We start from the raw sequence: 20,058 nt of genomic DNA, 5'->3' as shown, positions 1-20,058 counted from the left end.
TAGCTATTTTAGTTCCTTTTACATTTTAAAAAACAAGATCTTCCATGCCCCTTGCAGCTGCTGGTGTGTCCTGCTTCTAGACCCTCTCAATGGACATAGCTCTGTACATACAAACATGAACTCATAAGGATAGCTCTAATTCATATAATATACCATAGGGTACATCCTAGTCTTTTTTCCTTCCATATTTGTAGCTCTTATCTTATTTGTGCTGTCCACAAAATATCTATGGATTTGCTCACACTTAGAATGGAAAAGTAGTTTGAAAATTGTGAACCCATACCACTGTGTAAACAAACTTACCAACTGGAGTTTAATATTTGTTTTCATTTTTTTCCCACTGATATATAGCAAAATGTATAATCTTAAGTATCTAATTTGATGAGTTTTGAAAATGCATCAGCCTGTATAACTGACACTCCTATCAAGACATAAAACATTTCTATCACCTGGAAATTCCTCTCATACCCCTTCCCAGTCATCACCATCCCTGAAGTGGACCCCAGAAGGGACCACTATTCAGTCTCCATGGTGGGTGGGCTGGTCATTTATAGATTTACAGTCTGGATCACATCTATTGAATAGACATATATCAATGATGAAATTACCCATAGAGAAGCCTCTTGCCAATCTTCCATTCCTTAACTTGCTCTTCAGAGAAGACCAAATGCACCATATGGATTACCTCATTTCTTATTCAAATGATTTCTTGAAATAGGTGTTAACATTTCTGAAGTAGATGATTTCATAATGAGGTGTTTTGGTGTATGGCAAGAAATACAGACTACTATTTATACTTTATTTAGTGCTAAATTAATTTAACTGCACTAATAAAACTTTGAAAACCAACTTTTAAAACAGTATTGACTATAAAATAACATTGCTTAATTAATTGATAGTGCAATTACAATTTAAAATTTGGATTCTTTTTAATGCCTCAAACATACTAAATAGGTCTAGGATACAGAATCTACTCAAATATAATATTTTAAAAATTATTTCATTTCTACTTAAACCTACTCTAAAAAATAAACATCATGGGTTTAGTTAATTTCTCTATTTATCTACCTATTTTTACGGCTTTAGGAGATCAGCTAATAATAAATTATCTTCTTCAGGTTGCAGAAATACTATAATACTTTTTCAAGATTATAGTAACTTTTACAGATCAAAAAAGGAAGAATATTTTCCTAGGCGAGTAGAGATTTCAAGATTAGATTAGTGACTTACTGGTTTTTGGTTACGGCATAGATCTTGACTCCAACGGATTTCAAGCTTGAGTTGCTATTCATATTTTTGATAGGTAAAAAATTTCTTACTGCTTCACTAGAATCTTTTAGATTTTTGCCTTTCTCATAGGTTTTACCAATTTCCAACCTGGCATCATCTCCTTAAAATTATGCATTCTTCAAGTCACCCACGGCCCATATTATATAACCCATTTCCTTGACATTATTCTGTTAACACTATTTTTAATAACACACTTCTTATTAGCAGGTATCTTATTATAGTTATTAGTCTACCCAGAAGTTTTATTTCCTAGAAGTTCCAGCATCAGATCTCTGAAGCTAGTTCTACTTTGAGAACTAATTCATCATCTTGGATCACATTACTGTACCCTCTTTTTCCTTATGTATTTTGTGTAACCACTTGTCCTGATATGGCTTTATTTACAACTCCCCTCTCTTTACCTGGCTGTTATGTGTGACCACTGGTTGTGCTCAATCTTTCTGGCTCCTGGATTGCTTCTTGTTTTTCATATATCTATTCAGTCACTGAGCACTTATCCTGTGCCAAGCATTGTTCTAAGTTTTGGGGATAATAGTGCTCTACGGACGAACAAAGTCTTTGCCCTAATAATGCTTATATTACAGGATAGGGCAGGAAAACAGAAACCTTGAGAAGCCCAGCTACCACAGTTGATCAGGAAGTGACTGGCAGTGGGGTAGGAACAAGATTGGAGATGCAGGCAAGACCAGATCCTAAGCTCTGGTGAGGACTCAGTTGCCCATGGTAAATGGGAAGTGAGACAATTTAGAAGGCAGAAGAGTGACATTAGCTAATTAGGCGTCTGTGTGGTGATTAGACTGTTGAGAGGAGCAAGGATAAAATTGGGGGACCAGTCAGAAAGAAACAATGGTGGCCCTAAGATTATGGCTGAGGAAGCTGGACAAATGTCTGGATCTCATTAGTAAGTTCAGATGCTTAGAGCTATCTAAACTCACTAGTGATCACAGATAGATGAGCAGAAGAACCAAGGATTTGGGTTTGAGCAATAGGATGAGTGTTGATATCATTTACTGAGATGAGGAAAATGGGAAGAAACAGGACTGGAAGGGGAATAAAAGTTCTGATTTCTATATACTAAACTTGAGACTTCCTACCAGAGTTGAAGTGGTATTTACTGGCCAATTGGCACATAGGTACGTGAATCTAAAGTTCAGAGGAGAAGTCAAGAATTAAAACACAAATTTGGAAGTTTTCAGCATATTTCTGGTATTTAAAGTCATGGCATTGGATGAGATCATCTATGGAATTACTGTTAATGAAGAAGAGAAGAAGGCGGAAGGCAGAATTCTAGAGTATTCTAAATATTTAGATTTTTGAGAAGAAAAGAGCTGGGAAAGAAAAACTGAGGAAAATCAAAGAGTGAAATGAAAGGACAATCACAAGTGTGTGGATAGTCCTGGCTGGGAGTCAAGTGAAGAAAGGAGCTCAAAGGTGATTACTTAAATTTCTAGAAATAATCCACCAGGTCAAATAATGCTGAGGATTATTTGGCTTACTCCTGTTTCCCTGTTCTTACTTCTCTTCTTTTACACTTAAACAAATAAATGCATACCTTTATTTTAAAAACATGCTTCTACTTAATGAAATAGAAATACTCACATGTATGACAATCTTGTCCCTACTCAAAATAAAGACTAATAATTGAACACATCCTCCCTGTCTACCCTTCTTTCACAATACAACTGCCTTTTACACACTTTGTTTTGTTGCTTTTGAGTTTCTTTATCGACTCATGGGCCTTCATTAACAGTGTATTTTATTAACTAGGATAATTATTATGATTATTATATGATGCCCAAATTGTTAAAGCTAGTTAGTGTTATCCCATTTAATGTGGCTCCTTTATTCTTTAAAAATTACCTCTGATATTCTTGAAAATTTTCTTGCTCTCTGACAATACCACATTTCAAGGGCATTCTAATTTTTACTTGCCTTTAAAAAAAGGAGTTGGCTATTCTCTCAGGAATCTTTTCCCATTCATTGGAGAATGATTAATAGAGACCAAAAGCTCTGTGCTGTGGGTAAACATTGGGACTGGCGGTAAGCAAACTTGCTGAGGTTGCTTTATGCCACCATTAGTAATGGTAGAACATTAAAAAAATTCAATTTATAGTATCGGGTCCCATTGATCTTTTTTTCTTTTTTTTTGCGGTACGCGGGCCTCTCACTGTTGTTGTGGTCTCTCCCGTTGCGGAGCACAGGCTCCGGACACACAGGCTCAGCGGCCATGGCTCACGGGCCCAGCCGCTCTGCGGCATGTGGGATCTTCCCGGACCGGGGCACAAACCCGTGTCCCCTGCATGGGCAGGCGGACTCTCAACCACTGCGCCACCAGGGAAGCCCTGATCTTTTTTTTTCCTTTCAGCATACTATGTTGCTCTATCATAATTATCTTACCACATTTACTTCCCACCACAATGAAAATTCCATGTACAAATGGACAGTCTTATGCTCAGAGTAGTGAAGTTATTTACAACCCAACACAGAGCAACATAGAACGGGGCAGCGCTAGTTCATCCCATCCAGTGCAACATCTGTGGAGCATCTAGTGTGTGCCAAGGAGTATGCTAGGCTTTGAGGTTACAGAAGTCAGGATCATGTCTTCCTGTTTCCTATCAAACTGTACCTTTCTTTCCCTTGCTACTGAGAAAAACACTCTGGCCAGAGCAGGCAAAGGTGAAATGTAGCAAAAATTCAGCCAATTTTCTCTACCTAAAGGTAAGCTATTTCTGCCATCTTTAGCCTCAGCTGAATTGGGGTCTGCCTATCCCATGGGATTACGTCCTGCTCCTATCCCCACCTGTCTTCTGCCTTATAGCTTCTCCTTGCTTTTTTGGAATGTAGATGCTTTGAAACAAGAATATTTTGAAATATAATTAAGTCCCTTTTCTTCATCTGCAATGATTTCTCGGAAGGCTTTCTTCCCCCATTTCTTGGCTTTGGGTGAATGGAAAAGCTAGAAGGATTTTATATTGCTCAGTACCCCAACAGTGATTACAAAGTATGAATTCTTGGGTACCATGCCAACCTTCCAAATTAGAATCTCCAGAACTAGAAACTAGGAATCTGAATTTTTAGAAAATTTCTCAGTTGCTTCATAAAATTTAAGTACCATTGGCTATGACTTCTGTATTCTCAAGTCTTTGTCCTCAGAGAAAGAAGCTCAGAGACAGGACACCAGGGAGGAGATTTCACCCTACCCCTTCTCCCTGGACAGGTCAAAGTGGGCAGGGGAGACCCAAGGGACAGTGGAAGTGGGTGCTGTCAGAGCATCTGAAATTATCATTATGTCCAACTTGGGCAAAGTACTGATTCCTCTGACCTGAAAAAGGGAAAGTGAGAAGGCCTTTGATAATCAAACAGGGCCTCTGCAGCACATTATGCCCTCCTGGCCCAGCACCTGGAGAGTTAAGGAGCTGCCACCAATCAGTAGAAGCAGAGACATCCTCCCCTACCTGAGCCCAGGTAACCAACGGCAGTGGGAATGTCTCCCTCTCCTGCCTCCCAGCCTGCCCCTCATGTTCTCAGTCCCTCCCACAGAACCTGCCCATAGCTATATGAGGCTCCCCAGTATCCTGGTGCAAGGGAAGCCTCTAAAATCAGACCATCCCACATAAAGTCTCTGCCCTACCATTTTATTTTATTTTAATTTATTTTATTTTTTTATTTATTTATTTATTTTGGAATCATGACTTTATTTTATTTTGAATGTGTATTTCGTACCAGTGTAGACTATAAAGCTTACATACAAAGACATCCCAGGAACAGTGAGCACCCCAGTGCCAGATTTCCATCTCCAATTCCCCATTCAAAGGCCCAGCTGGAAGGGAGGAAGCTTTCCCAGACTGGTGGAGTATGGCAGAAGCCCCCAGACCTAGGCCGAAGAAAGCCTACAGGCCCCAAACACACCACTCAGAGCATTTAAAGAAAATGTCTACAGTTGATAGAATAACCTTAACCAAATATCAGTCGTGCTCAAACACAGAGAGGCTTTCTCTGTCCCTCCGTAAAATACAACTCATTTGTCACCACTGGGAGTGCTGGTGCTCCAATTTTCTACTTTGAAAGATGGAAATTAAGGGAGAGAATTAAGTTTATTCTCGCTTTCCTAAACAAACTATATTTTAGGAAACCTTATAAATATAATTGATGGGGAAAAGCTTTTATATAGTGTTTTCTTTTCTTTCTATTTTTTTTAAACATCTTTATTGGAGTATGATTGCTTTACAATGTTGTGTTAGTTTCTGCTTTATAACAAAGTGAATCAGTTATACATATACATATATCCCCATATCTCCTCCCTCTTGCGCCTCCCTCCCACCCTCTCTATCCCACACCTCTAGGTGGTCACAAAGCACCGAGCTGATCTCCCTGTGCTATGTGGCTACTTCCCACTAGCTATCTATTTTACATTTGGTAGTGTATATATGTCCATGCCACTCTCTCACTTCATCCCAGCTTACTTTCCCCCTCCCCGTTTCCTCAAGTCCATTCTCTACGTCTGTGTCTTTATTTCCATCCTGCCTCTAGGTTCTTCAGAAGTTTTGTTTTTTTTTTTTTTTTAGATTCCATATATATGTGTTAGCATACGGTATTTGTTTTTCTCTTTCTGACTTACTTCACTCTGTATGACAGAATCTAGGTCGATCCACCTCACTATAAATAACTCAATTTTGTTTCTTTTTATGACTGAGTAATAGTCCATTGTATATATGTGCCACATCTTTATCCATTCATCTGTCAATAGACATTTAGGTTGCTTCTATGTCCTGGCTATTGTAAATAGTGCTGCAGTGAACACTGTGGTACATGTCTCTTTTTGAATTATGGTTTTCTCAGGGTATATGCCCAGTAGTGGGATTGCTGGGTCATATGGTAGGTTTATTTTTAGTTTTTTAAGGAAACTCCATACTTTTCACAGGCTGCAGGTTTGTAGTTCCTGTTATTTTTGGTGTCTGCCCCCATGGATGAGGTTGGTTCAATGTCTTGTGTAGGCTTCCTGGTGGGGAGGGACTCATGCCTGTGTTCTGGGGGTTGGGGCTGGATTTTGTCCTTCTGGTGGGCAGGGCCATGTCCGGTGGTGTGTTTTTGGTGGACTTAATATGACTTTAGGCAGCTTCTCTGCTAATGGGTGGGGTTGCGTTCCTCTCTTATTAGTTGTTTGGCATAGGGCGTCCAGCACTGGAGCTTGCTGGCCGTTGCGTGGAGCTGGGTCTTAGTGCTGAGATGGAGATCTCTGGGAGAGCTCTCACTGATTAATATTAAGTGGGGCTGGAAGGTCTCTTGTGGTCCAATATCCTGGCCTCAGTTCTCCCACCTCAGAGGCTCAGGCCTGACAGTAGGCTGGAGCACCAAGACCCTTCCAGCTACATGGCTCACAAGGAAAAGAAGAACAAAACAAACAAACAGATAGAACCTCAAAACAAATGGTAAAAGCAAAAGTAAACAGACGAAGTCACACAAAGAAACATACACACACACAGTCATAAAAAGAAAGAAACAAACAAAACACAACAGCAACCAAGAAAACAGACAGAACCCTAGGACAAATGGTAAAGCAAACCTAAATAGACAGAATCACACAAAGAAACATGCACACACACAGTGATTAAAAACAAACAAACAAACAAAAATACGAACAGACAGGACCATAGGACAAATGGTAAAAGCAAACCTAAATAGCCAGAATCACACAAAGAAACACAAACACTCACAAAAAGAAAAAAAAAAGGAAGAGAGCAACCAAACCAATAAACAAATCCACCAATGATAACAAGCACTAAAAACTAAACTAAGATAAATATAAGACCAAAAACAAATCAGACGCAGAAAGCAAACCCCAAGTCTGCAGTTGTTCCCAAAGTCCACCACCTCAATTTTGGGAACATTTGTTGTCTATTCAGGTATTCCTCAGATACAGAGTTTATCAAGTTGATTGCAGGGATTTAATCTGCTGCTCCTGAGGCTGCACAGAGAGATTTCCCTTTCTCTTCTTTGTTTGCACAGCTCCTGGGGTTCAGCTTTGGTTTTGACCCCAACTCTGCATGTAGGCCACCCTCAGGCCTATGTTCCCTGCCCAGACAGGAGGGGGTTAAAGCAGCAGCCGAATAGGTGGTCTTGCTCATTCAGGTCGGGGAGAGGGAGGGGTACAGTAGTCATAATTGGAATGCGGGGCGAGCCTGAGGTGGCAGAGGCTGGCCTGACGTTGCACCAGCTTGAGGCGTGCCATGTGTTCTCCCGGGAAAGTTGCCCCTGGATCACGGGACGCTGGGAGTGGTGGGCTGCACAGGCTCCCAGGTGGTGTGGGTAGTGACCTGTGCTTGCACACAGGATTCTTGGTGGCAGCGGTGGCAGCGTTAGTGGTCTGTGCCCATCTGTGGGGTCCAAGATGATAGCCGCAGCTCACGCCCATCTCTGGAGCTCACTTAGGTGGTGCTCTGCCTTCTGTGAGCACACAGAACAGAAATTCCCTCTCCTTGTGCACCCTGAAACAACCGTCTCTTGCCTCTCCAGCAGGTCCAGACTTTTTCCTAGGCTCCCTCCCGGCTAGCTGTGGCGCACTAGCCCCCTTTAGGCTGTCTTCACGCAGCCAACCCTAGTCCTCTCCCTGGGGTCTGACCTCCAAAGCCCGAACCTCAGCTCCTAGCCCCTACCCGCGCCAGCGGGTGAGCAGACAAGCGTCTCAGGCTGGTGAGTGCTGGTCGGCACCAATCCTCTCTACCCTACAATGTTAAACTCTTAGCACCCAGTTTGTTCTAATAGTAAAATCCATAGAATTGTGTTAAAGGCAAAATGAGATGATGCAAAGTGTTTGGCACTACACTTGGCACAAAATAGCTTCTCCACAAATGGGAGTTGTTTTACTGCTATAAAACACTTAGTAAGTTTCCTCAGATTTTAAGGCAGTGCAGTTATCAGAGGGTGTTTTCTGGATGCTTGGGCATTCATCGGCTTTACTGAAGACTGCTACTTGATCAAACATAATCCTTTAGGAAATATAACAATGTAATGAATAGATAGATAAAAAGATAAACAGATGGACTTGAAATAACTTCATGCTCTTTATATATTTATATATTTGTAGGTGACTTGTATTTTAACATTTGAAATACCATGTTAAACTAGGCATTTGCAACTATTGAGAATTAAATCACTAGCTCTGCTCTAATTGCAGTTATTGAATTTTGACTTCATTGTGAATATGGCTCAGTTGGCTTAATTCCAGCTGTTCACTGGTAATTTCTTGGCATGAATATGTTGCAGGCCAGTAGCACATTTAGGAGTGCCTGTACACTTTCAGATTCTAATATACTCTCCAATTTAATCTGCCTATAACACAAATGTTATCTTTTACCAGTACACTATCAGTGGTCAACATTGTGTATGAAAAATTATTCAAGTTCATTATGTGTGGAAATTACTCAAGCTCATGTATTAGCTTATAAACATCATAATAGGTTTTACTGCTTATGTGAACTCTGTGTGAATTCAGTGACCTCCTAAACAGGAGATGCTGCTGAACCTCCTTCAATTGTTACCATAGCTACTGTGGTTGCTGAGGGAAACCCTGCACAAAGATGCAGTCTCCACACTCGAATATGATCTAAAGCAGCGTTTCTCAAACCTGGCTATGCATTATCATCAACATGGAGATTTAACTGAAAAATGAATTTTTAAAATGCCCCTCTCCATCCCAGACTCATTAAACCAGAGATGGAGAAGGGGGAGCAGGTAACAGCATTATTTAAAAGCATTCCAGGTGATTCTAATGGGAAATGGAAGTTGAGAACCACAATCTAGAACCAGAGATTAAGAGATGATTTAAGAGAAGTTATAGAGATTAGCACAAATTAAGGCTTCCTCTATGATCTGATCAGAAAAAATTGAAATTAAGGAAATATTTTTAAAGAAGAATTCTTCAAAGAAACTCAAGAATATTTGAGGATGGGAACACATAATTCTGAAATACCTACTGTGAAGATCTCTAGAAACTAACTGTGGTGGATGGAGTGTTTCTTATTCTTCTTTTTCTTAAACTTAAGGAGAAATTTAGAGCCATCTAAGTGGAAAGCAGTCCTAGGTCTGCATATGACATCGAATCTGACTTCTTCTCAAATAGAAACTCGGTTGATAGACCAAATTGTCATAAATCCACACTACAATAAACGGAGAAAGGACAGTGACATTGCCATGATGCATCTTGAATCGAAAGTGAATTACACAGGTAAGAGAAATCAGTTTTAGTCATCCTATCTGCCCAAATTAATTCAAAATTAGATTTGAAATATCAGTACCAGTGCATTAATAGTCCATAAAAGTTGGATAATTTGTTATAGAAATCGCTATAATTTAAATGGAATTGGGGAATATAGAGAAACACATTAAATTACCTTCATCACAGTGCTTAAATCCAACTTTCTAGAAAATTGAACAGTAAAATACAACTCTAAGAGCCCTCTATATCAGTAAACTCCAAGGAGCAGCCCAGAGATAATAGGTCATGCTCTATTGTGTGCCGTCTTTGTTTCTCATGGGAAAGAAAGATAGGTCCATCTGCCACAAAGGCCGGAGTAGGACAAAGTGAGAGACAAGCATATGTTCAAAGAGCAAAGTGAGTAAGAATGGTCATTCATAAAGGAGATTCAATAATATTAATAAAATAGCAGATGGAGGACTTCCTCCAAATACCTAGATAAGGTGCAAGAAATCACCTGAGGGAGTGAACTTCATCCTGAAGGGCTCTGCTCAGCTCCAACCTTTACACTGAAGACTTTCCCAGTGTCCAGTCAGGAGAGAGTGCGTCCCTGTGCTTCTCTGGAATTCTGTCTCCGCATGCGTGAGAGCACTTAACAAAGGCAGATGATTGCTGCAGTTCATTGTATTAGACCTATCCTTTTATTCACTTTTGTGTCTGCCTTGGGTTTTACATGTCATGGATGTTGAATGAATGTTAGGAGGCTTGCAAACTGTTGGAGAAAGGCTGAAAAAGTCAGCCACCAATGCTAATGCCTCCGTAAGTACCCTATAAAACAATCGCCTAAAAGCTTTTTGAATGTGTAGGTAATTGGGGAAAATAACAAAAAAAAACCTCAGAACATTTGCCCAAGTTTCTCTTAACTGACCCTGAAAAAAACAGTCTTACCAAGATTTTCATAGAACTGGAACCACATTCTATTAAGTACTGTGATTATTTAAAAATCAAATGTAAATGACTAATTCCAGAACTAGGATGTTGTGTACATAATAACAGAGTCATAGAGACAATGGAGAAGATCCTAAAAGGCCATCAGTGGTACCTAATCCACTGTCAAAGAAGTGCTTCTCTGAAATGCTTCTATCCCCTAAGATTGATGTCTAAAAAATGTCCAGGCAGGATAAAATGAAAATACAAGGCTTTTTTTAGATGAAATGTTGAAAATGATTGATTTTTAAAACTTTTGGAAATGAATGTGTGTCTGTTCTTGTTTTTGTTTTCTTTCATGTTTACAGATTATATACAACCTATTTGTTTACCCGAAGAAAATCAAGTTTTTCCTCCTGGAAGAATTTGTTCTATTGCTGGCTGGGGAACACTTGTATATCAAGGTAAATTATCAGACTCAATAGAAAATGCCTATTAGTAAAAAGCATGCTATTGCTCTATCCTGTGAATATTTTCAACATTTTAAAAAACTCTTATACTATAACAATTGTGGGCAATATCTCTTAAAAGCACTGTCTGGCTTATATTCATATGTTGCATATTTGTAGAGTTAATTTTTTTTCCAAATTGCATGGAGCATATTATAAAACTATAATTCTTATTAGAGGGAAATTCAAGCATTCCCTAAACTCAATATCTAATTTTAGTATTATAAACTCTCTGATGAAAATATATACCTATTGAAATAAATATAACCAAAGGCTACAAAAATGTATTTTTATAAAGCATATGGATAAAGTCTCATCAAAAGCCAAGTTATTAACTGTCACATTTTCCAAATCAATAAAACTATTTGTATTTATGATATAAATGTTTCACACTCACATTCCCTAAGATGAGAAGGGAGTCAGTTTCAACATGCTCATTCTGCCTACTGACAAGAAGACTCAGATATGGCATGAATCTTACATTGAAGACTATAAATTAATAAACCAATGACTCACCAGCATTATTTAATAGCATGTTTTCCAAACAAAGAGTATCGAATTATGTTGTACACCTGAAAATAATATAATGTTGTATGCCAACGATACCTCGATAAAATTTATTCCAATGTCCTTGCAATATTTCATCAACTCTAAGATGTACATTTTTTCACATTAAACTATGTAAAATAAAAAAAATGCCACAGTTAAATTGGAAAATTTATTTTCTTTCTTCATGGCAAATAAAGCATGTCTTACAATGGAAAAAAATAACCACACTTTTTTTTTTTTTTTAAAAAGCATTCTAGTACTTCAAACCCTCTAAACGTAACTGCAAGTTTCACTGGTTTCAAAATTCCTAATAGGAGTTACTCCGTCTAGGCTAGAGTTTGACCACTCACTAATAGTTAAGCAAAAAGGAACAGCAGTATTGTTGGGTGGAAAAACCTGGTCTCTAGAGTTACAACAGGTCATATCCATGATATTTAAAAATCCTAATTGCATTTAAGATGAAAAGGCACAAAATCTTGTGGAGAGGTGCATGTCCCAGAAGCAAAGGATTCACAGCTAAAATACTTCTTGTAAAAGAGAGCATAAAATCTAAGTCAAACCCTTGCCTGACGATTCTGACAAAGGTTCTCCACTGCAATTACGTTATGTTGTTGAAATGCTTCATTTCCGCTGCCCATAAAGTATGTTGAAGTCAAAGTCTGTATATTATTGTATTTCCTCCACTTGAAAAATGTCATGACTTATTAAATTTGAAATCTAAAGAGTAAAAATGATTCTTAGATAGATATTTTCTCTATCAGACTTCAAGCTAAAAGACATTTATGACCACAATGTACTCTTCAAAGCAAATTATCTACTAACAAAATTTAAGACTCTTTATTCCATAGGAAATTATTATTGTTTTAAGAGTTGAGTAAACTTGCTCACATTTGCTTATTGTCACTAAAGGTATGCATTTAATTGACTTAGGAAAAGTCTCTAGGAGTGGTATGGAGACAAGAAAAAAATCTGCATCTGAGATCAATTTCATTTAGGAATAAACAGATTACTTTTAAATACTTCTTGGGTGTGGCAATTTTAACAAATGTTATGAACTTTTTCCTAGGGTTTCCAACTATTTCTAAAACCCCAGTTTTTCCCCTTTGAGTATATTACACTAGTTAATTTTTTAAGATCATGAACATGTTGCTTACTAAGAGAGAAAGGAGTATTATTTGATTAAATTAAGGCAACTAGTAAACTTAAATAACTTTACTGACATTTTTATGTGGGTTTTTTGGTATGAATATGTATATTTTCAATTATCCTCATGGTAACTCATGTTGACAAATATCAAAGGTAAGAACACTGCTCAAATTTCTTTCTACCAAAAAGTTTTATCATATATCCAAACAATTTTTTCTTCCTTGACAAGCAGCAAAATTTTCTTTTATTTTTATTCTAAAACTAATTCTACCAGCCCATCCTCAATCTTCATAGAACAAATGACAGTGAGATGCTGAAAGTTCTCCCCCATCTTAACCTCTCTAAATCACTTTTTAAAATTCAAGTTCATTGTCAAACTTGAAAAGTCATCCAGCCTCTGAAGTCACGGCACCAGCTGGTAATCGCCTCCCAACTTCACACTGTCATACTTTGAAATTGACCATGTTTGCAGTGTTTACAACAGACAAATTGGCAGACAATACACAGTGGGGCTTTGTTTTTATTTCTTGAAAAATCGGTTATTAAACATTTACCAACACACCACTGATTACATATACATTGCTTTACACCTATGTGCGCGTGCGCGTTTGTTTCTTGTCTTTTTAGTGTGGTGATGAAACTTAGCTAGAAATGAGGGCACATACATTTTTGCAACAACATTGGCTGTCAAATGTACTAGCTTATTTTCAACTTTCTGCCTTTCCTGAGAAAGCAAATAGAATTGCTAATTATTAGAAAGTGCTTATCATGTACCTTTTCTGGGTGCACTAGACACCTGTTTTTTTCACATCCCTCTTGGGATTAGTATTTCGGTAAACAGAGATTCATGCTTCCAGTAGATGAGTCATTTTGTGAAAAGCATGGAAGTATACTCTGCTACTAAATGCCTCCTTTCTCTTCCCCTGCACGTGGATGACAAGCTGATTGCCCTGAGACCAGGGCACAGTTCCTCTGAGCTTCGTCTCCTGTTCAGTACGCACCTGTTTGCTCATACAGCCCCACGAAGGAGCTGAATGCCATTATAAGGGAGCACCTCTTCAGGTGCCAAATGAAAAGCACTGCTGGATTTCTGAGACTTTGCTGATTTCCATGAATGAAACTTTTTGTGTTGGCGGGCTTTTTTCCCCCATAAGCAATGCTGTAACCATTTGAAATTACTGAAAATACCTAAAGACCGTCTAGTCCAACCCACCATCCCTGCTAGCCCTTGGGAACTAAAGAAGTGTTTTACTGTTACCCACTTGGCAAAATCTGCAGATGGGCTTTATTATGTGCTTTTAGCATTTAGTTCCATTATGTATACACACAGTACTCAGTAATGAGAGTGAACTATTGAAATAAAAAGACTGATGGTGGCTCCTTCAATGATGATCACTTCTGACTTCTGACTGGCTGGCTGCATTATCCATTTTGAACAGGTCCTCCTGCAGACATACTGCAAGAAGCTGATGTTCCCCTTCTATCAAATGAGAAATGCCAACAAGAGATGCCAGAGTATAACATTACAGAAAATATGGTGTGTGCAGGCTACGAAGAAGGAGGTGTAGATTCTTGTCAGGTAAATATGTAAAACTGCTCACTCAATATTTCCAGAAAGCATTGCTACATGATGAGTTCATCACTTAACAATGATTAGGGAGTGCAGAAATCATCAGGGTCTTAATTTCATTTCCTCATTTACAAAACTGTGACTTTTCACTTTTATTTGTGGCTTATTTGCATAGTACTCCTGGGTGGACCTGAGCATTAGAAACAGAACTAATTTTTATCAACAAAGGTTACAAATCAGATGCCTTTAGAGACTAGGCATAACATGTGGATGTGTCTGACTGCCAGGAAAAGTATGCAGTATTGGGCCTGGGGGTGAACTGAAGAGTATGTACCTTAGCTAGAATCATTTATTTTCAATTTCAAATTCTTTAAAACCCTATTCAAACAAATCAAAGAAAAACAGGTCTGTGGGCCAAATTGGCCTGTACTCCTCTAATTCTCAACCCTGATTTAGAGTCTAGTCCAGGCGTCCAGTGACCCAGAATAATTTCTGCATGAAAACCAACCTAGAGAGCCTGCAATATGTTTGAAGTATCACTAGCTTTTTTTTTTTTTTTACAGAATAAAAATTGATTTATTTAAAAAACAAATACTTTGAGAATAACATTAAAATAAGTAAATAGAAGCACTAATAAGTTGGCATCCAGTGTCCTAATGAGGTTTTCAATTGGAACTTTTTAGAGAGGTGTGATTTTTTGCTCATTCTTTTGACTTGTGTGACTTTCAAAGAAAACTCTTACCCACAAACTAACCTTCATGGAAGATAAAAACATGTTTTTATTTTTTTTGAATTTTATTAATTTTTTTATACAGCTGGTTCTTATTAGTTATCTATTTTATACATATTAGTGTGTATATGTCAATCCCACTCTCCCAATTCATCACACCACCACCACCCCTGCCACTTTCCCCCCTTGGTGTCCATACGTTTGTTCTCTACATCTGTGTCTCTATTTCCACCTAGAAATAATGTAGCCATCTATCAGCTCCATGAAATCTATATACATTCAACAAATAAAAAGTAAATTCTGCTAGATTTTAGATTTATAATTAAATTTTAGGTGCCGTATGGACTAGCCATGAAAGCATGGATTCTGTGCTCAAACTACTTTTTTGACCCTTGCTTTAACGCTTACCAGTGAGTCTGGGCAAGTCACTTAGGTATTATTGAGAGGTTTAAAAGAGATAACACATGTAAGGCATTAAGTACGGGCACAAAAATATTAACAATTTTTATTACGAGATTTTTAAAATAAATTTTGGAGCATATTTTCTATATTTGAAAATTAATAAAATATTAATGCACTAACATCTACTGGATTAGATTAAACCTGATAGCAGTACTGAGCAAATTACTAATCTACAAATGCAGATGTAGCGATCTATACTGTGAGGAAAGGGCTTCACTTTGTTAAAGTGTAAACAACTTGTTATCTATATGGACACATACTAATACATATGTCATAATAATTGGACTGAATACAAGACTTTCTTAACAGACAGTTAAACAGGTGGATCCGAATATGTGTTCTCTAGTGAAGCCAATGTCTCATGTCATCTTAAATGTTCAGCTTAGTTTTATATTTATTCTGCTTTGATGACACTTGCATATTCAAGACGAATAGGATAGCATTCTTGTTTACAATTTTTCTCTTATACTTTCCTTTTAAAATGAAGAGTGTGCTAAAGGTAAGATATATTGCCACTTAGAGGGAGATTTATAGAATTATTGCTCAGAAGGGAAATCAGCTGTACAACTTCAATTAGAGTTAATGGGGGTTGTGTGGCAGGCACCTCATGCACTAGGTAGAAAATATGACTGCTGATGTTATCGATGCTTGGGTTACATTAAGCCAGCAACTCATGCCAGATCTCTGAAATCTCATATTTGGTTCCAATTTCTAGAGAGTCTAAGTATGTTATTCATTAGCAAGTAAGAAAGCTCCCACACAAGGCAATACCTTGTATAATGTAATGTTATCATGATTGAGTAATCGATCGTCTAGAGAGTTACATGATTTTCTTTGTTCATCTTTAATATTGTGTTAAAAAGGAGGACTGATTACAAAAGGATACATTATTTTAAATTATGCATATGTTACTATTGATATATCACTTGAATAAGTTCTTCGAAGCATTATTTTTTCCCTATAGTGGTGAAGAATTTGCCTTATTAGTCATTCACATGTTCTTGAATATCTTCTGGCTTCCCAAAGGCTTGTGCTTGCTAGGCAGCTGTTTGGATTTTAAGGCACCATGAGTGGCTGTCAAAAGTCCTCTCTCTATAAAACTAAGTGAATGACACAAAGAGAAAACCCATTCTGCTGACTATTCTGAGACTTGTTCTATACACTACTGGTTTTTGAACTGTGGCCTCCAATCCAGGAGATCAGCATCACCTGAAATACTGTTATAGGTGCAAATTCTTGGCCTTGCCAGAGAGTCACTGAATCAGAAACTCTAGAGGTGGAGGCCCAGCAATGTCTGTGTGAGCAAGCCCTCAGGTGATTCTGACGCAACCCAAGCTTTAAGAACCACTACCCTAAATAAAAATGGTCTCCAACCCTTATACTCAGATGTTCAGTCAAAGAAGTTAATGATTTTTGTTTTCCTTTATAAATATAGCATCTCCGTAGAAACATAAATTTTAGGTTAATACTTTATGGTCTGGACATTCACTCATATTTTTGAAGTACTTACACATCTCTGAGATAATGGAAGGAAATAACTTCATTGAACAAATCAGAAAATGAAGGCGAAGAGAAGTAACACAGTAGAACTGAAATGGTGTATGTAGTTAGATGATGGGAAGTGATAGACACAGACAGAACACTCAGCTGTTTGGCCTCAGGCCTGCTGGTGGATTCTTTGAATAACAGCCACTGAGCCAGTACGTGCTGGGTAATTTAAAATCCTTGTTCAAGTAATCAACGTCTGGATTCTACTGTCTTTTAAAAAATATGAAATTATTTTTGAAGATATGAAGCAAACCAAATGACTCCTTTTTAAAATACCCAAACATTTGAGGTTTATTTTTACTAACTTCTAAGTCACATATCACTTTGAGTCAGTATTTATTCTTACCTTGAATTGACATTGTTCCGTAAATATTTCTGAACCATATTATGAACTAAGGCTTAGGATGCAGAAGTCCAATCACAACCCCCGCCTTCAAACAGCTTGAACGCATTTGTTACATCTAGAAAAGGAGTAACCCATGGTTGCCAATGAGATTTATACTCCTCTCCCTCAGGAGAGAAAGGGTGAGTTTCTAGACCACAATTTTTTCCCTTAAATATAAGTCCCAAAGGTGATAAAGAATCAGGCAAAATGTCTCTCAGGATACTTTTTAACATAAGCTTAGCTGAAATATTCTATTGTACCAGTGATTTACCAAAGTACACAAGGCTTTAAATTCCTTCATAAATATAAAAGAGATTAATTTAAAATGCTGTCACAATTAATGTGGGAGACAATATTTGTCAATTCTCTGTCATTAAATAACGGTACTATACATTTGCTTTATATTCATTTGCATTACACGGGAATAATCCTGTGGAAATAAAATCTATGTAATTAACTCAACTAGGCATTGCTATAATTAACATTTATGAAAATTAAAAGCATTTCATCAATTAAGATAGATGAAAATGTGTGCCTCTCACTAGAAATTATATCATAAATGTGCCTATTTCAGCTGAAATATTGGTTTTTTTTCAAATCTGACTGTGCTTGTCTAATGCTAAAAAGTTAATGCTGCCCAAGAGAACTAAAATCAACTTTATGTGTGAGTTATTAGTTATCCTAAAGCACATAATGTGGAATATTGTCTTACCACAAAGCCCCTCATAATACTTAGGACATATCTCCTTTAATAAAAGGATTAGCTTTTAACATATATTTTGGTTGGGATGCTCTCAGAGTTGTGCCTTAGAAAATTTCTTGGTACCCATTAAAATGCCATACTTAAAGCAAGGAAATGCTTGCTATAAGAGTAACTCATAAAAAATTACATATAAATTTTGTTTTAGTTGCTATAGTTTCTCTGTGTACTTACTGAGCAGTGAAAATTTCTAATTCTTGGCCTAGAGTGATGGTGAGAATATTTACAGATGACTTGCAATGGCAATTAAACCATATTTTTGATCTTCAGTTTTGAACTTATTTGCTTAAAAAAAAAATATATATATATATATATATATTTATATCAATTGATCACACATCTACAATTTTCTTTTGCAATTTACTCTTTAGGGGGATTCAGGAGGACCACTCACGTGCCAAGAAAACAACAGATGGTTCCTGGTTGGTGTGACCTCATTTGGATACCAGTGTGCACTGCCTAATCGCCCAGGGGTGTGCTCCCGGGTTCCGAGGTTCACAGAATGGATACAAAGTTTTCTACATTAGAGTGTTTCCTGAAGCAAAGATGAAAAGCAGGCAGTTTTGCCATTCCACTTTAAGGAGCATGGAAATTGAGAGTTTTGAAAAAATCATTTCTAAAAGCCTTGATTCTTTACCTAAGCCACTGAAATGCTGGGGGAGAAAACAAAAACTAATCTTTACAATACAAAGTAACTTTAAAATAATAAAGTTTGATTTTATTGTGAACAGTTATTCTTTCACAGATATTTCCTTTGTTCTTAATCATTATGTTGATCATATTCTCTTATTTAAAGGAATGTTATTTTAAAGCATATACTATTACACTTAAAGTTTAAGCAAAATTAGGAGAAGCAAAATAAACTATTTGCACAAAGTATGTTATTGTTTAAAATAGACTGCTGTAAATTATCTAATTCCAGCTTAGATCACTATTATAAGAATCTCAGTAATTCTCCTGCTTTTCTATCCAAATGCATTTCCAATCCAACTTGAGCACATCCTTAATATTTTTCCCACTTATCAAAAATATTTATTGTAAGCTCATGTCACAGACCTGAACTAAATTGATCGCACAATTCTCTCAAATAAGCTAATTAAACAGCAAAATAGCACAAGTCCATATATCGCCCTTGTACCAAAATTAAAGCTAAATTAACTAATATTGTCATACTTTCATTGGATCATTTTTTACCTGGATTATTCATACAGTCCGTTTATTTCAAGCTAGTGTTTTTTAGGTTTCCAAAAATTATCAGACATATCAAAGAAATACAACTATTACAAATGTGGTTTTTCTCTGATAGATGAGTTACAGTGGATATTTCTAACATGTGCAAAACTTATTTAGACACAGCTGAATTGCCCACTGGAAGGCCAAAAATGTGGAATAAATGAATTTGCTCCACTGCTTTAAACTCTTGGATCATTTCCAGAGTAAGTGTAAACTTCAATTTAGCTTACCACACAAAATCTACTGATTTTTTCAGGAAGACAAAATTCATACAAATTAATACAAATGTACACACACACACACACATTCTTGCATGGGTCTATATGGTCCAAAGTAATAGAAGAGAGAGTAAGGTTTCAAGCAGTTGAAAGAAGGGGTCAATCAGTTTATATTGGCCTTATGGAAGAAAGGAGACTTGGGCTACACCTGAGAGGAATAGTTGTTACTGACGTACTGAAGAGGCAGTGGGGACCACCGTGTAAGTGGGAGAGATCCTGAAATTTCAGGGAGAAGGGACAGTAGATAATCATGAGTTGTCCTAGCAAAAGACTCTCTCTGGGCAATGGTCAGAGAAAGGGAAAACAATACCATATAAAGAAGGTGACATGTATACACTGCTATATATAAAACAGATAACCAACAAGGACCTACTGTATAGCACAGGGAACTCTACTCAATACTCTGTAATGATCTATATGGGAAAAGAATCTAAAAGAGTGGATATATGTATAACTGATTGACTTTGCTGTACACCT

At 37.3% G+C, this 20,058-nt stretch overlaps 1 protein-coding gene across 1 annotated transcript in view; it reads left to right on the top strand.

Annotated features, from left to right (window-relative positions):
• The window catches only part of TMPRSS15 (transmembrane serine protease 15), a 133,162-nt gene extending 114,540 nt beyond the window's left edge, over positions 1-18,622 (top strand). The window contains exons 22-25 of the mRNA XM_004264466.2: positions 9,333-9,514; positions 10,780-10,875; positions 14,055-14,194; positions 18,442-18,622. Coding sequence (XP_004264514.2) covers positions 9,333-9,514; positions 10,780-10,875; positions 14,055-14,194; positions 18,442-18,597 — 574 coding nt within the window. The 3' untranslated portion in view covers positions 18,598-18,622. The remainder of the gene's footprint in view (positions 1-9,332; positions 9,515-10,779; positions 10,876-14,054; positions 14,195-18,441) is intronic.
• Positions 18,623-20,058: the final 1,436 nt, after the last annotated feature.

This window comes from Orcinus orca, chromosome 5 (assembly GCF_937001465.1).
Source record: "Orcinus orca chromosome 5, mOrcOrc1.1, whole genome shotgun sequence".
Taxonomy (NCBI): Eukaryota; Metazoa; Chordata; class Mammalia; order Artiodactyla; family Delphinidae; genus Orcinus; species Orcinus orca.
This window is presented reverse-complemented; position numbering and strand designations above follow the sequence as displayed.